Below are 17,207 nucleotides of genomic sequence, written 5' to 3'. Positions count from 1 at the left end.
AATATTATCCTAATGTTAAAAAACTTAATTCGACAGCCAAATATTTTTGATATAGAATTATTATTGGCTATTTTAAACTCCAATTTACCATTGTCTTGTATGAAATATCCACATTGTGAATAAACAGTTATAAAAATTATGCAGTATTTGTCTTACCATGTCAAATATTTAACATCAGAAGCAAGACAAAACATTCAGACATGCTTTATGAGTAAGCCAGTATAAGTATTACATTTAACTTTTTCATAATTTGTAAACAAGAATTTAATCTAAGATAACAAGTAAAGATCTAATTGAGTTCTACTGTCCCTCTGACTTATCTTCACAGAACTGTGATGAAATCCAAGTCAACGCCCACTTCAAATTCGTCAACATATACTTCAAAGCCTTTGTCCAATGCTCTTCTGAATTAAACTGTATTTTGATAGAATAAGCATGAGGCGGTGACGCGGTATCTTCAATCTTGCCTTTATCAATTCTGTAGGGTAGACAGAAGCCTGTGTTACCCATCTCAACTTGCTCTTTAAACTGTTGTAGACAATCTAAGAAGGCGACCATAGCAGCGTCGAATTTTGTATCCCATAGAAATCGGAATCCACCAGAGCCATACAACGGTAATACTTTCTGATCTTCCAAAACCTCAATGTATGAATGATTGCCATATGGTACTAATTTGTATCGTTGGAAGTTAAAATTGATCTTTCTTGCTAGAGACCAAAGTAAGAGCACAGTTTGGCCCCAGGCTGCATTAATTTCGGACCAGTCAACTGGAGCTGTTGGTAATCGGCCTAACCTGAAATTGTTAATGATACCAAATTGCCCAGAATCGGAAATATGGAATGTAGCTTTAAAAACATTGGTCTTTTTCAACTTTTCCAACTGCATTTGTGTGTATGCCAACTGACATTCGTAGAACTTCATCTGATCTTCTGTAGTCATCAGATCTTTCCGGTACTTGGTATACTCCCTCCAGTACACATCTTGCTCTTTCTCTAACCTCTCTTTCTCCCTTTCCTGTACTTCAATCTCTTCTTTCATAGCCCTCTCTTCTTTCTGCAAAGCTGATAACTCTTGCAGTAACCTACTTTGTTCCTGTTTCCAGTCCTCAAGCTCTTTTTCCAAACCCTCCAAATTTAAATCCTCCTTATCATCCTCCAACTTTTTTAAATAATCGTTATAATCTTTCCACTCGGATTCAGTCTGTTTCAACTGATTATCCATTAGCTCTAACAATGTATCCGTACACTCATCACACAAAGGGTGATCAACGTCAGAATTATTTGACAATAAGTCGAATAACGTAGCTTTTACGTGTAACTGGTGGCCGAGAGACGTTGTTTCCCACCCGTCAGATATAACCATGAACCCATTCGCCCCATTCCCGGATTCCGACATGCGAAAAGGGGGAACATAGTGCTCCAAACTGGACGATTGTAAATCTAAATCTACCTCATTATTACGTCGTATTTGTAAAGTGAGGTCGGCTATTGTATGCTCCCCTAAGTTGTTTAATGATTCATCGAGTTTCAAGGGTTGCAGACAACGCTGGCAAGAAAAATTCACAAATGTTTTTGAGTCACTCATGGTCACTGTTTTACACTGTACGTCGCTAATTGCTCACATATGTTGTGTGTTAGGTAACGCTGGTCGACTATTTCATCACAAATTTAATATTTATGGAGTATTTCCGCAAAAACAAATTGAAAGCAAAGTGCGAGTTGCAGTTTATTTGACAGTTGACACTTGACAGTATTTTGACGTTTCAAGTGAGGTTGGATTTGGGAAATGGAATTACGCTGTTAGCGTAGTGCTGTATTAATCGACTACAAAGTTATGGGTGGTGAGAACACAGAACAATGGTGAAAATTATTATTTTTAAAATTTTATATATCTACGTTTGTTTACACTTCAAAAATATTTAAAATTCCGCTTCAAAAAGGATTGAAAAATAAGTATCCGATATTGCTAACACTGAGATTGGAGAGAAATTTAAGTTAGGTCAATTTATTACAAAAAATAAAGTGGTCATTTTGAATTTTATTCTGGAAAATATTATCCTAACATTTCAATCAAAGCCGGGACTCGCGAGCAACATCCAATTTTCTTAACAAAACCTTTCAAATAAACCAAAACGATTGTAGTTAATTTCTATTAGACCAAAGGTTCCAAAACATTTTTTTCTCATAGACAATTTTCAAAATTTTGCTAATTCTGGTGGACCTCCTGCAGCTAAATTTCTACCATATACCCTAGATATGTAAGTTTTTACAAGTAATAGTTGCTGAACTTCTTAAAATATGATCTGCCTACATTGATAGGTGAAGTTAAGCCAACATTTTAGTTTTTTACTCAGTAGCGTAGCTTGCCATCGAGGGACCCTATAAGTATCTAAATTTTGTTGGAGGCCCTTTAGGGCAATGCGAATGTTTGCACACCTGCTTAGTTTAATGTAGGTATGGCACAAGAGGGGCCCCAAAGCTCGGGGGGACCCTATCACTGACACGGCGGTAGCTACGCCCCTGGCTTTATTATCAAAACCACGAATGTTAAACCACGCCAATGTAGACCCTCGTCGAGACTCCCGTAGCCTCTTGGGGTTCCACTTGGACCACTTTGGGAATCAATTAATTAGACTAACATTAGAAAATCGATTAACAATAATAATACGTTTATACGTATTATCAATTTATTAATGCATCTAAATATATAAAAAATAATTTCTATTTCCCTTGGTCACGCCACAGATTTCATTTATCTTCTTTTAAGGTTTTTTATACTTAGTGCAATGTTCTTACCGCGAGAAAAATTTTAAAATAATGTAACAAATAGGAAATCTTTTGAAATCTTAACGACTATTTTAACTTCGCGCATTTGATGAATATGAATTTAGCAGACAGCTATTTTTTTTTAAATTATGAATAAGTTTTTAAAATATGTACTTAGGTATAATTCTTTTGTACATGTGTATGTCATTGAACTCCTCCTAAACCGTTAGATCAATTTTAATTATGTTTTCGGATGGTTTAAAACTATATTTGGAACCGGTAGGTGGCGCTAAATTCAAGTTCTAGGATTTTATTACTTTTTTAGGGTAGGATGTAATCTTTGGGGGCCGCTTGTGCTCTTTAATAGGCAGAAACACAGCGAATCGATTTCTGAGCGACTTTAATTAAATTGTAATAAAAAATACGGTATAAATTCTTATAGAACTTTAATCAACTTCCCGACTAGAATACAAATGGTTCTGACAAACGAACAGCACCTTATAATAATTAATATGAAAAAATCTTTTTACAATTTCTAATATACAAAGTATATACATTTGGAAACAACACAGCTGATTATAGTCATATTATTTAAGTACATAAAAATTAACGGTGAAGAAAAAATAAAACGTAAGTACAGTCAGCCACAAAAAAAAGCTGAACAAATTCTAAACTTCAAATGGTCTGTACACGTTTATTTAATTAGAACATTTCTTTGGGTCAAGTAAAATAATTCCTTTTATTATTTTTATGAAAAAAAAGTTGGTAATAACACAAAATGGGATTTAAAGTTTTGAATCGGTTCAGCTACTTATTAGTACTTTTTTAAATCTAATATAAACTCTAATAGGACATCAAGATGACCTAGATATATAAAGTATTTGGGCGTATTCTTTACATCTGGAAGGTACCTAGTACCACAGAAAAGTGCTTACTCTATTGTATACTATTGTAATAGAGATATTTTTTTTTACAAGACAGATATTTCGACCAACTATTTAAATTTGATTTACTTTTACACTCCTACTGTTTTAAAACAAACTTAAAATAAAAATGGTAATCGTAGTTATTACTAAATAGGAACAATAAAAAATAAATCTATAATCACAATCGATATTAGGTTTACCGAAAAAAAGGGTGTATTAAATCAGAAGTTTGAAACTAACCTAATAATTATAATTTGCAAAATAATACTAAATACCCTATATGTCTAATTATGTTCAGTACTTACTACAGATAAGTACTATCACTAAACTATGCTATAAAATATAGATAATTAGTCTCAAAAAAACAAAATTCGGACAATTTTTACGATAAATATTATGTATATAGTATTGATTTATATAATACTTATTATAACGGGTAAGTTCATATATCTATAGTTATTTAAATAGCAGTAAAAAAAATTTATACATAAGTATGTTTTAAGAAACTTAATATAGAATCAACCACAAAAATAGCTGAACAATTTCAACTGCAAAACGCTTTTACACATTAACTTCAATCGAAACATTTTTTTTTTTTTTGTGTAAAATAAATTCAATTCTTTGTAGTGTTTTTTACTAAAGAAAAAACAATTCTTGTTAAAAACACGAAAGGCTAAAGGCGATTTGAAATTTTGAATTTGTTCAACTATTTATGCAGCTGACTGTACCTAAAAAATCACATGGATATATTTAAAAAAAAGAACACCTAAAAATATTTATTTAACATTGAGCCTTTTTATATCAAAACTTTTCAGACGAACTTTCTTTGAGCATTAAGAACATGACCATAGAGATAAATAAATCCTCTTTACAATAAGAAGGTATGAAATCTGCATTATTTATATTATTACTCTACAGCACAACGCTAATCTGAGAGAGAGAATCGTCAAATCCAAAATGGCTGTCAGTTTTTAAGGATTTACGATTACGGCGCCCCAGTATGAAGATAATGTGTTGGGTCTTGCAGCTGATGGTAGTAAGCGTTGGGTAGCAAAGCTTGGGCCAAACCTCCTTGAGGACCCGCGTACTGAGCTGACACCAACATTTCACTGAAACAAATGTTCAAAATAATCTTCATGATAACACTGTATTATATATTCAAACAGGAGTTGCTCGCGCCTGTGTTAAAACCCTTCCCGCTATGAGTCTCTAAAACCGATTTTTATAAGATAATATTATAAAATAACATAATTTATCTGAAGAAAAAATTACCGGGATAAAAAAATCCTATAAGTTAATCTAGGAAATGGTCTATCCGTCTGCCAAATTTTACAATATAGGTTCTGTTTGTGGATCTTCTTACAAGAAATATTTAAGAATTTTCAATAAGTTCGCATTCAATTTATTAGTAATAAGTAAGATTTGAACATAATTGAACAAAAAGTGAAGGTACTATATATATAAATCGGTACCTACAAGCGAGTTTTGGCTAGTAATGATTATAATTAATGCACAGGTAGGTAGTTGTTCAGTTTGATGAGTGATTGTGTAGTTACTGGGCCTTGGAAAATATAAAATTTATCATCTAATGGGTATTTTATATCAGCTAATAGATTAAAAAAGGAGCTGTTAAAAACAATAACTTATTTATTCGGTGGATAGTGTAGTCATAGCTCTATTTTTTTTACTAAGTATTTAAATCCGTAGCGTCGCGTCGTCTACCTATTTTGAATTCTCAATATGAATTAATGTTGATTCCATTTTGCCTTACTTAATGAAGCAATCCTGTGGTTTCTTTTGCCCTTGTGGGACCTCAAGTTGCTTAAAAAACGAACATAACAATCGGCCACACCATTCGTCAACGCAAACAATGGCGCATTCCATTTTTGAAAACGTGCCTTTTGATTGGTTCACGGGTAAGTTTTTTAAATTACAATTTTATGCGGTTCCATTTTTTAATTTCCTTTTCGTGCTTCGAAAGACTGCGTAAAAAATAACGTACTGGCTGTTTATGCACAAATACCGATTTCCGAACGTCGAGACTACAATAAATATAAATAATATTCTTACGTTAGCATTTTTTTTTATTTCTTAGTTATTTCAATTATAACATACCTAAATAGAATCTTGAGCACCCTATTACTATCATCTCACACTAAACATTACTAAATAAAAGCTTTATTATAATTTATTAACAAAAAAACACAAATGAGTTTTAAACACTGACTAATTTGAAATGGTCAAAAAAATTATGAGTTTGATGTTTTTTTCAAGTTACGCACATGTGTCATTTTTTTTAAACATCAACTGCCCTTTACTGCGTTGATTAATGACCCCATAACGATAAAGGGACAATGGGACCGAAATGTGTTGGAGGTCAAAAAATAAGTTAATGACCATCGCAGCAAGTGTAACATTTGCATTGGATTATTCATAATGGACTCTGTTTCCGCCTTTTATTCTAAAGTTTTTTTTTCGCAAGACGTGAAAACTAATTTATTTGTATGATTTTGAATTTAGAAAAAGATTTATAGTGCAAAGGGGGCTTTAGTATGTTCCTATTACTAAAACACAAAAAGAGTTTGAATATGTACTAAACAATTTATCCTACTAATATTATAAATGCGAAAGTTTGTGAGTATGGATGTATGGATGTATGCTTGTTCCTCTTTCACGAAAAAACTACTGAACGGATTTGGATGGAACTTTACAGTAATATTAGTTATACATCAAAATAATACATAGGCTACAATTTATAATGATTTTATGTAATTTGTTCATAATATAACAATACATAACAAGTAAGTCAGAAAAAAAAATCCGGAAAACTCCTTCACGCGGACAAAGCCGCAAGCAAAAGCTAGTATAAAAAATAACTTGTTTATTCTAAAATTAGGGATTGTCTTAAAATCATTATTACAACTATTATAACTCAGACTTCATTTGGACAAAATATGAAGCAACTATGCCAAGGAAATAAACTCTACTAAAACTCTACCAAAAATATCTAATCGTTTAATTCAAGTGTTTGATAAGTTATTATACTTACTAAATACTTAAAACCGACCAAGGGTGAGTAAAGCTCAAACACCAACGGTACAATACTTTAAACGTTTTGCATTATTACAATTTCTTAAAATATCAAAAACACACTATGTGAGTTCCATTGTAGCCAGTGTAACTACTGGACATAATAACACTACATCTCATGTCTCAGGATGGCGAGCGCAGTGAATACCAAACAATACTTTGTAATTCAAGGTGTTGGATGGTGTTTAGACTGTTTGTGGGCGGTCGTATCGCTTACCATCAAGCAGACGGCAAGCTCGTCTCGTCATACAAAGCAATAAAAAAAAACTGAACATTTCAACTCTTTCCATATTACGGTCGAAATAATAATCATATATTCAAACGACGATGTAAACTGACTAACTGACGACGACTGCCTCAGTGGCGTAGTAGTACTGCATGCGCGGTACGACAACGCTCTGAGGTCCTGGGTTCGAATCCCGGGTCGGGCAAAGTGATACTTGGGTTTTTCTGCTCAGTATCAGCCCGGAGTCTGGAATTTGTGCCCGATATGGCGATAGGCTCGCCCCCTATCACATCATGGGCCAGAACACACCTGGCGAAAAGTTGATGCTCTGGTTGCGCCTCTGCATACCTTTTCGGAGATAAATGCGTGATGTTGTGTGTGTGATGATGTAAACCCAGCAATTTTACAAAAAAAATAATTAAGTCTATAAATAACGAACCCACAAGCACAGTTCCACTTCCTTTAACTATGGAACCCTAAAAGTAACACGCATAAACTAACAAACTTAAGGTCAGTAAAGAGCTTTTGTTGAACGTGTCAAACAGCCAAAACTCAAACAACGAAACGATTGTTTGGAAATATAACAACTTTTATCGATAACTGATGTATTTTGACTGACTTATAACCAATGAACTTAACAATAATTAGAAGACTAGTAAACTGTATTGAATTTTAGGCAGTTTAAATGAATATGCAATTTCGAAAAAGGGGACATGTCTAAAAATGAAATTAGTTCAGGAAATTTAAAAAATCTAAAAGAGCGTGAAAAAAAAATTCACTTTTGTTTTACAATTTGGATCCAATTAGCAATAAAAAAATACAGATGTTTTGTTTTTATTTGTAATAATATACATTTCTAGATATTTTATATTTATGAGATTTGCCATTTTCGAAATTACATATTCAAATATATTGATAGAAAAGTATAGCTACACCACTTACGTTTACAAAAAAAACATTCGTACCTAATAACTATAGATATTAAACAAAACCCAATCTTACTGCTAAAAGTTATAACAAAATGATATATTTTATATCCGCCCAAATAGCTACTGAACACAAGGTGTTAAAACCCACCAAAGTGGCCCACGTAAGTATGTCGCGTTTTGGAATCAGCCTGTGTATATCTTGTTCCAACAGGCCGGCATAATTGTATCGACTGCTAAGGGGTAATCATCTCTCGTCAGTCAACACTCTATTGGACTCCATTCCACTTACCATCAGGTGCAGTGCTCTTCACCGTGCCCGTTTCAAAATCAAAACATTTGAATTATTACCTATAGCTCTACATTGTACTTGGTAGGCAGGGGTGCCGATCTTGAAGGCATCGGGAAATTCATGAAGGTAAAATAGAAGTCACGTGACAGATTTTATTACATGTACTGTCTGTAGTGTTACTCTATGATTTTATTAAGTCGAGGATTATTCCATGAAGTTAATTAATATGTGAATATGTTTTAGAATCTAAAAAAATCCCTTAGCATGCTTTATTAATTGACTAACATCAATTCTAGATATTATCCTAATTTTATAAAAGTATTTATTTGTTAGAAACGACACAAAAATATTTCGAACACGTCTCTGTTAGGTGCTATACTCACGATCTGTTAGGTTGCTGTGGGGTCCGGTCTCTCTGTCTTCTGTTTTTAAACCAATTGGAGACTTGGGTTAACGTGAGCCCGGTCTTTTGGGCTAGCGCTCGCTTCTCGTCTGGAGTAGGGTACCTTGGGAAGAACGATAGGGTTATTGTGGTTGAAATTGTTTTAGTTATATTTAATGGTAAAAGTATGCTTTGTGTAAATTATTTTTATTTATGTACTTATCTAGATATAGGTTAATTCGCTCAAAATCATTGTCATTGATTTGAATCTAATAACCATCTACAGAAATATCAAAATTTCTTTGAATAATTTACATAACTATTTTTACTAATTTAAAAAATTATTAATAATCTGTACTGTCAATAAAAAATATATACCTATATTATTATGTTTTTATTTTGCCATGCCGGGCGGTCTTAGTAGCAGAAACTAATCGCATATAAAAATTATTATTATTGTTAACTTACCTATTCCTATAGTAACAATCTTTTAAAGCATTTCTACTTTTCTCTTTAAAACAATATACTGTTTCTTCGCCATCCCATATCGTCTTTGGCAGTGGATACTTCTTCCTTAACCTGTATTTATCTACAGCTCCTAAAACGAAAAAATTAAATTATTTATGGAAATTCATTAACTAAGAAAACAAAATTCCGTCACGCATGACTATATAATCAAAATTACATTAATACAAAATTATTTTAAGTAATAATAATAAAGAACGTTAATTGCCAAAAAATAATAGTGTTATAAATTTATAAATAAACACAAAGACGTCTGACAACAGCAAGAAATTGACAAACTACAAGTGGCTCAGCTTAAGTGTTTAAGGTATAAAAGCCAGCCAGTCCCGCTTTTCAACCAATTTTAGCCCCTTAGGTGTTAGGCGAGGTACGAAGAAGTTACGACTAACTGCTCTTACATTAATTTATAGTTATAAAGTTCAAATAGCGTTTACTAAAAATATATACATGAGAAAAAAAACGTATTTCACACGAACTAAGTACAATACGATAAACCAAGTACAATAATAATTAAGAATAACATCCTTACCCAGAGCCCTGCCTCTAACTTTTTCAGCCTCTTTATAATGCGCTTTGAACCATAAGTTCTGTAGCGCGGTGTGGTGTCGCGGAGAGAACGTATGCGCTTCCAATATCGCGTAGAGTTCTTGAAATACGCCTCTATGGTACGCTACTAAGGCTCGGGCTCTAAAAAAATAAACACCATAAACCTGTGCCCTAAAAGAAGGTAATATAATAAACAAAATGCAATATGTACATAGCATCTGTGATTATATCCTATTTTTTTTTTTTAATTAACTACATTCCATATTCAAAATTAATTTTACGTTACACAATATATTTTCTTTTCTACTCTATTTAAAAAATAAACCCATTATTCCAAATTCATTGTTACACAATATATTTTCTGTGACTACAAACTCCATTTAAAAAATAAACTCATTCCAAATTTAAAACAATTAACTAACCTCAGTACAGTTTCATTGCCCCTTAGCAACTCACTGGTGGGCAAACTCCACAAAAAAGCTGCCAGTTTCTCAATATCTCCCTTTTGTTGTAATGCCTCACAAACACATTGCACTTGTTCAGAATTAAAATTCAAGCACCTACGCATACTAGAATTATCATTTTCAGCAAAATATGACTGCGGTACTCTCTCCCTCTCAATATTTAAATTATCAAAAGGAGTTGATTGATTTTTAAGTTCTGATAATGGGTTTTCGGCAGTTTGAACGTAACTCTTTGGTTCAACGTCGTAAAAGTCCGGTCTATCGTTGTCTATGGGGAAGAATGCGTCGTTCGTCGATGGTAATTTTAGTTCGAAATTCAAATATTTTTTACTTCTTTGCGGGGTTATGTATTCAAACGCCTTGGTTTCTTGAAGATAGTCTTTTATTTCGTCGTGTTTTCCCGCCTTTTTGCACGAGAAGAATTGTTTTTCTGTTTCCGCTGCATTGTAGAAATTATTTTGATCATACGGGAAAGGAGGTAAAGAGGTTTCTGATTCGGTAGTTAAGTCGCTTGATGGACTTAAGCGATCCGAACACGATTCCATATTCGTTGATTTCATTACAATGTTTTTAACTTTTTTTCTTTATTATCTGCAACAATATATATATCTGCACTTATATATAAAGCCAAAACAACTTTTTGTTTGAACGCGCTAATTTCAGGAACTACTAAACGATTTTAATTGTTTTTTTACTAATAAGCTACATTACTCCTAGTACTAAGCTGGTCATTAATAATTTAAAAAAATGCGGGTTAGGCAATACTTTGTAAAGATTTCTATATCTTAATAAGGATAGGATTAAAATATCTAAGGGTATTATTGACCGACGGCACTAGATATATGACCACAGTGTATTATATTTTACCATCTATTTCTATCTATTATTTCTAGAAACAGCATTGTACAGGCACTGTTTTAGTTTAAACATTTATTGAATCTACTTAATGTTGAAACAGTGATATTAGGCATCTCAAGACCTAACATCTAAGCTCTCAAGGAGTATTTATACTTATTATATACGTGATATTTATACTTATTATATACGTGATACCGTGGCATAAAATAAGTACCCACAGATATCATTTAGTATCGAAAATAATGTTATTATTTTTTGCACAAAATGAATTAATCAATTAAGAATCGAAAAGTTATGTGTATTCTTTGTGAATTATCGCTTGCTTTAACGGTGAAGGAAAACATCGTGAGGAAACCTGCATGCCTGAGAAGCTCTTTATAAGAATTTTGAGGGTATCTGTAGTCTGCCAATCCGCACCAACCCAGCGTGGAGGACGAAGGCCTAATCCAGGTAGTAGAGGACGCCCACCAGTAGGACAATAATACAGGCCTGATATTATTATATATAAAACTAGCTATTGCTCGCGACTTCGCCCGCGTGATCGACTTTCCCGGAATAAAAAGTAGCCTATAATGTTCTCAGAGTCTTAAACTATCGACATACCAAATTTCATAAAAAACCGTTCTGTAGATTTCAAGAAAATCGATAACATACTATCAGAAAAGAGAACTTTTTTATAATATGTATTAATTTCGGACCTTATTGCCAAATGTATAGAGATTAACGCCGATATTCACAGCTAAAAAATTGTTATGTTTTTTAAATATCAATAACATTTACCGACGGATGTCCTATGCACTCTGTAAAAAAAACGGTGTCAAGTAAACCTATTATCATAACACTGTACGGATATGGAATGGAAACAAAGAAATACGAACTTTACTTTAACTTCCAAATATAATCTGTGAGATCGCTAATGGCGATTCTTGTCTGTGTATTAGAACTTAGGTTTGATTCTCACACCTGGTGACATGTGAAAAAATTACCTGACTTGCAGTTTGTTTCTGATATAGCCATGAATTCCTATTATAGGGCTTATAAGTATAAGAACAATTCCGTCATACACGATTGTAACTTTAACCGTTTACGCAGCGCATGCAATGGAAGCTTTGAAAAAGAATAAATTTTCCCCTTTGCAACATTTTTAATTGATGCTCTGTTATAGGTCATATCGTGATGTTATATAGCCTATAGCCTTGCTAGATCAATGGACTATCCAACTAATTAATAATTGTTCAATTCGAATCAGTAGTTCGTGAGATAAACGCGTTCAAACAAACAAACTCAAAAAATAGTATAGATTATTTCGTCCAATTTATTTAAGCGTTAGTTAGGCTGATATCTTTATAAACTTAAAAGTATTATGGTTTTTTGAATTTTATCCTATTTTTTTAGATTTACCTATACTCTAAAAACTAAACTAGCCTAATGCTACATTTACGCTAAGCCCGGTTCCCCTTAGGGAATAATACCTTCAGAGAATCACAAAGTTAGCTTAATACTAAGTAACGAATGACAAATAATTTGTTTAGTTTTTAAAACAAATTTTAAAATTGATTGGAAATATATTGTAATGAAAAAATAGCCGGGTTCTCATATCTTCTTCCAAAAACTTGGAGATTTGTCTCGTGAATTAGATCCAAAGTTCCATTTCTTCCTTTAAGGATTTAGAATAAACTGTATTATAGACAAAGATTATAATAGGTATTACGAAAAAAATGCCTTAACATTATATAGCATAATATCTGCTTTCAAATAACACAATATTTGAAATTAAAACCATTAAACAATAAACTAAGAACTTAACAAAAGTCTTGTAAAATTGTTCTGTTATATTATCTTTTAATGCGCTCACCTATTATGAAGTTATATCTATTTTTTATTCTTTGGTACTGGCTTATTATAAAAATTGTAACAATATTATAGGAAACAGCATTATTCGTAAATGTTATAGACTTCTTTTTATATATTCCAGAAAAGTCCTTTGCCGTGTTTGGGACGTAAGCAAATTTTGGAAGAAATAAACAATAAACTAAAATATATATAACACTGTAATTAGTAATATCAAAAAAATGTTTTATAATTATTCTTGAGCAGGAACCGAATATATGAGAATTCGTGTTATTACAAGGAGGTGCGCTAAAACCGTTAAAGAAGACAATATTGAGTATTTTAATAAATTTCGATAAACAAAATAAAAATGTTTTCATATGAAAATACTAAACAAAGAATATCAATGCAAAACTTTAAATACTGGATCAACACTATGTAGACATATGTTTAGAAAAAACAATTTTAAAATTGGAATCCTCAATTAATTTCCCACACTTAAAAAAAAGAAGAAACGAAAAAATTAATAACACTATTTATAATAGGCAAAGGTAAAAAATTATAATGCCAATTATTTAAAGGTATTGTCCTTATCATTTCCATATCTAATAATTTTAAAACCTAAAAAAAACTCCACTTACCTCATAAATCCGATATCACACACAATTATTCATATCACCGCAATGTCTATTAAAGAAACACCCTCACTGAAGGAAGAGCCGGCGTCAAATAACAAACGCGACTCCCGTTTCAAAGGGTAGACAGAGATAGATAGCGTGCGACAGGGACGGCAGATAGGCGGAGTCTCGGAGTAGATTGAATTTTTTATGTTTCGAGAATTGACCTCTAAAGGCGGTGTTGGGACCAGTTATTTGACAAAATGGATACCTTGCCTCCTTGATGACTGGTAGGTGGTAGGATGTTTTCTGCCCAGGGGTCGAGCTAAGCTGACTCTACAATATTTAGCGTTACCATTATGTATGAAATAACTTATCATGGCAATAGATATTTTTTTTATTCTTTGAATGACGAGACGAGCTTGCCATTCGCCTGATGGTAAGCGATACGACCGCCCATAAACAGTAGAAACACCATCCAACACCTTGAATTATAAAATATTGTTTGGTATTCCACTGCGCTCGCCGTCCTGAGACATGAGATGTTAAGTCTTATTATGTCCAGGAGTTACACTGGCTACAATTTCCTTCAAACCGGAACACAACAGACCACACACTGCTGTTTGGCGGCAGAAAAAGACATTGCAGTGGTACCTACCCAGGCGGTCTCTCACATATGAAACACCACCGTTAAAACTTATTGATATTATATAATTCCCATCCATAATCTTCTTTATATTAGCGTTGATTATAGAAAGAAGTTGGAGGGTCGGGAGCGAAAGGTGGACCGTGCGCCAGGTGGTCCGACGAGATCGTAGAGACGGCAGGCCGAGATTGGTTAAGCGTCGCGAAGAATAGAGATAAGTGGAGTTCCTTGGAGGAGGCTTTTACCCGAAGGGGGTCCATACAAAAATAACTTTTAAAAAATTAAGTCACCTATTGCATGTTTATTGAACTAAGTATGGAATAAAGAAAGCTATATTATTATTTATTTATTTAAGAAAGCGAAAGGGGTTGGCCATGACCAGATAGCGACTACACTATATATAAACGCCATAATGGCTAAAAGTGTCGAAATCCGGGATCAAGCCGATTGTCGACAGAGATTTAAGCATCTCAATTAATTAATATCTAATTGACTGCTTCGGTGGCGTAGTTGTAATTGTACACGGCAAGAGTACGAGTACTGCGCTGAGATCCTGGGTTCGAATTCCGTGTCGGGCAATAATAATTGTGACTGGATTTTTCCATCTCAAAACATTACTCAGTCTCAGCTCGGGGTCAAGAAGTTGGTGGTGTAATACCCCTGTGCCTCGGAAAGCACGCAAAGCTGTTGATTATGCGCCTGATCTCTCTCCAATCATGTCTGACTGCCGTCTCTCCGGACTATAAGAGTGAAGGAACAGAGAGTACACCTGTATATTGCACACACATGTGCACTATAATATCTCCTGCGTACCTGACTGATCTCCGATTAATTGATATGCGATTTAGAAGCCACTACTTTCACCTGACTAGTTATGTACGCTGAGGGATCTCTCGTCAATTGATATTAGATTTAGAAGCCTCAGACAGCTGCAGTTGACTTGCCACGCCCGTACAAATCGCCTATCCCTCCGCCTTTTATGATACCTATGAAGCTCAGTAACTTCTGGAAGTAGCAGTGCTTGTTCTAGGCGATTGTAAACTTGGAAGTTCAATTTTGACTTCGAAGTCAACGCTTAATTAAACATTAACCTGGACTTAGGGCCTACAGAGACATCAAGCCGTAAAAACTTGCTTCTGAAATGCCTATATATGTAAATATACAGAAACATCATACTTTTATTACTGAAGAGATAGGCATCGATGAAATAAGGCATCTATTTTCGCCATGGGCATTCCGTCCCATGATGTGATAGGTAGCGAACCTATCACCATGTCGGACACAAACTCGTACTCTGGGCTGATGCTGATTAGGAAAACCTATATCGTCCGCTTTATCTATTTCTGGCCATATTATAATCTATCTAGTATATTATCAATATTTACATTAGATTTGTGCCAACCCTAAAATATTAGTAGAAGAAAATAACATCTCACTCTACAATGGTAGAGCAAGTCTGACTAAAATCGCCGTGAAAATTTTTTGCGGAATCCTCGACACCGTTCGTAAATCTGCTGAAAGTAATCATGGCATTTAGTCAGTATTCCTTCTTATACAGGGCTATTGGGCTGTCTTTAATATTTGACTGGGTAAGTGGACCCACTCTCATCCAGTAATAATCCCTTATAATCTAATTATACTAATCTAGTTCAGGTAATTAATTCATATAAATGTTTATAAAGAAAAATGGTATCTCCTCATGGTATGATGAAACAGAACGGTTCTCGGTATTTGGCCGGTGTTGTGTTCCCACGACGTTCTTCGGAAACCAGCCGAGTCAGACACGCGACACCGGTGAATTCTACACGCCACTGTCATGTAATATTACAGGCATTTACATAAAAATCTGAAGAACAATATTCTATATCGTTCTCTACTCTCTGCAGTCTGCACCACCATAAGGTTGACTAAAATGCCTCCGACATTAAGTCCGCCTTTATACTCTGTGTACAAAGTGTAATAAATAAATAAATACAATTCGTGGTAAGACTCCTGTCAGCGAGGATAGTGGCTGAGTAGATACCACTATATGTATTTCGGCGGTCAAGCAAGATTTTACAAGCACTGTTCCCGTTTGAAAGACATTCTATCCAGTGTTACTAATGGTAAGTATGGAACTCTCATATAGCTTTTTTTTTATATGGATCGTGTGCAGCAAATGCCCTGTACCTGATGGTAAGCGGAGTAGCATCCAGAGCGAATATGTGACGAGAGATGATTTTCGCCACTGTGCGTTAAAAAATATGTAATTCATTAATTCCCACTAACTTAAATAACTCTTCCGTGACTCTATATGACTTAGTATTTTAGTGCTACTTTTTCTTGGAGATACTTTATTCAAAGTTCAATTAATCTCACAATTCTACATCAATATTAATGTTTACTTGAAATATTTCGATAATGCCTGACTTCTCACACTACTGTCACACGTATTTGCGCTTTGCTTGGATAAATAGTTGACAATAGGTATAATATTATGCTGTTTTAAATATAAAATCCATATTCTATAGTATAAATAATATATTTAAGTTGAGTTTTTTGTTTCCTTGCACAATCTCTGTAAAACCTACTTCAATTGTGAAAATTCTTTCACTTATATAAGTACATTTATTTTTATAATCCAAGAACGGAACTCTATAAACGAACCAGCAAACAGAAACAAATAGATAAAAACAGTCTTATAAACAAAAAAGTTGACCACTGATTAATCTAATGAGAATGAAAAATATTTATTAACACAAAAGATTTTGATGTAAAACTATTTTGTGGATTTTAGCGCGGTATTTTATGTTATAATATTCTCCCGGCGCGACGTTTCGAAGTCTGCAGCCTTCGTGGTCACGGAATGACGGTGTTGGTCATCCGAAAAGTCAAAGTAACAATATCTACCTACATTTTTCAATTGTAGCTATTGACGGTCCCATTGCAGTGCTTTGAAGTCTGGCAGCCGGTCTTTTCGGATTTATTTTACATAACGAATGTACAGAGAATGAAATTTACTGTAATGTAAGAAATTATTTTATTGATAATGGTCCCCGCACTAGGCAAGCCTGTTTTGTGGGATGCTTAGTGTGTTTGAGTCGCAAGTTTAACCATATAATACTAATCTTTATT

The 17,207-nt window shown here is 33.7% G+C and overlaps 2 protein-coding genes across 3 annotated transcripts; both read right to left on the bottom strand.

Annotated features, from left to right (window-relative positions):
• LOC115453095 (beclin-1-like protein) lies at window positions 1-1,752 on the bottom strand. Its single transcript, XM_030181738.2, has one exon. The coding sequence runs from the start codon at window positions 1,582-1,584 to the stop codon at window positions 301-303; it is 1,284 nt and encodes a 427-aa protein (XP_030037598.1). The 5' UTR covers window positions 1,585-1,752; the 3' UTR covers window positions 1-300.
• Window positions 1,753-3,194: 1,442 nt separating this feature from the next.
• LOC115453094 lies at window positions 3,195-13,554 on the bottom strand. 2 transcript variants are annotated; one of them, XM_037438344.1, is made up of 6 exons: window positions 13,472-13,554; window positions 10,101-10,751; window positions 9,662-9,819; window positions 9,076-9,205; window positions 8,609-8,731; window positions 3,195-4,800 (listed from the first exon to the last, which is right to left on the bottom strand). In XM_037438344.1, the coding sequence occupies exons 2-6, from the start codon at window positions 10,700-10,702 to the stop codon at window positions 4,677-4,679; spliced, it is 1,137 nt and encodes a 378-aa protein (XP_037294241.1). In that variant the 5' UTR covers window positions 10,703-10,751; window positions 13,472-13,554; the 3' UTR covers window positions 3,195-4,676. The 2 variants fall into 2 exon arrangements, with proteins under 2 accessions (XP_037294241.1, XP_037294238.1); XM_037438341.1 differs by having other exon boundaries at window positions 10,101-10,733; window positions 13,472-13,552.
• Between the last annotated feature and the right edge of the window lie 3,653 nt (window positions 13,555-17,207).

Source organism: Manduca sexta, chromosome 2 (assembly GCF_014839805.1).
Source record: "Manduca sexta isolate Smith_Timp_Sample1 chromosome 2, JHU_Msex_v1.0, whole genome shotgun sequence".
NCBI classification, from domain to species: Eukaryota; Metazoa; Arthropoda; class Insecta; order Lepidoptera; family Sphingidae; genus Manduca; species Manduca sexta.
The sequence above is the reverse complement of the archived record's forward strand: the minus strand, read 5'-3'. Positions and strand labels throughout refer to the sequence as shown.

Coding starts and splice junctions, on each gene's coding strand:
- LOC115453094 (XM_037438344.1), bottom strand. CDS start 10,702: ATGAAATCAACGAATATGGAATCGTGTTCGGATCGCTTAAGTCCATCA. Junction 9,206..9,661: donor AGTTAGAGGCAGGGCTCTGG/GTAAGGATGTTA, acceptor TTTTCGTTTTAG/GAGCTGTAGATAAATACAGG. Junction 8,732..9,075: donor GATTGTTACTATAGGAATAG/GTAAGTTAACAA, acceptor GTTCTTCCCAAG/GTACCCTACTCCAGACGAGA.
- LOC115453095 (XM_030181738.2), bottom strand. CDS start 1,584: ATGAGTGACTCAAAAACATTTGTGAATTTTTCTTGCCAGCGTTGTCTG.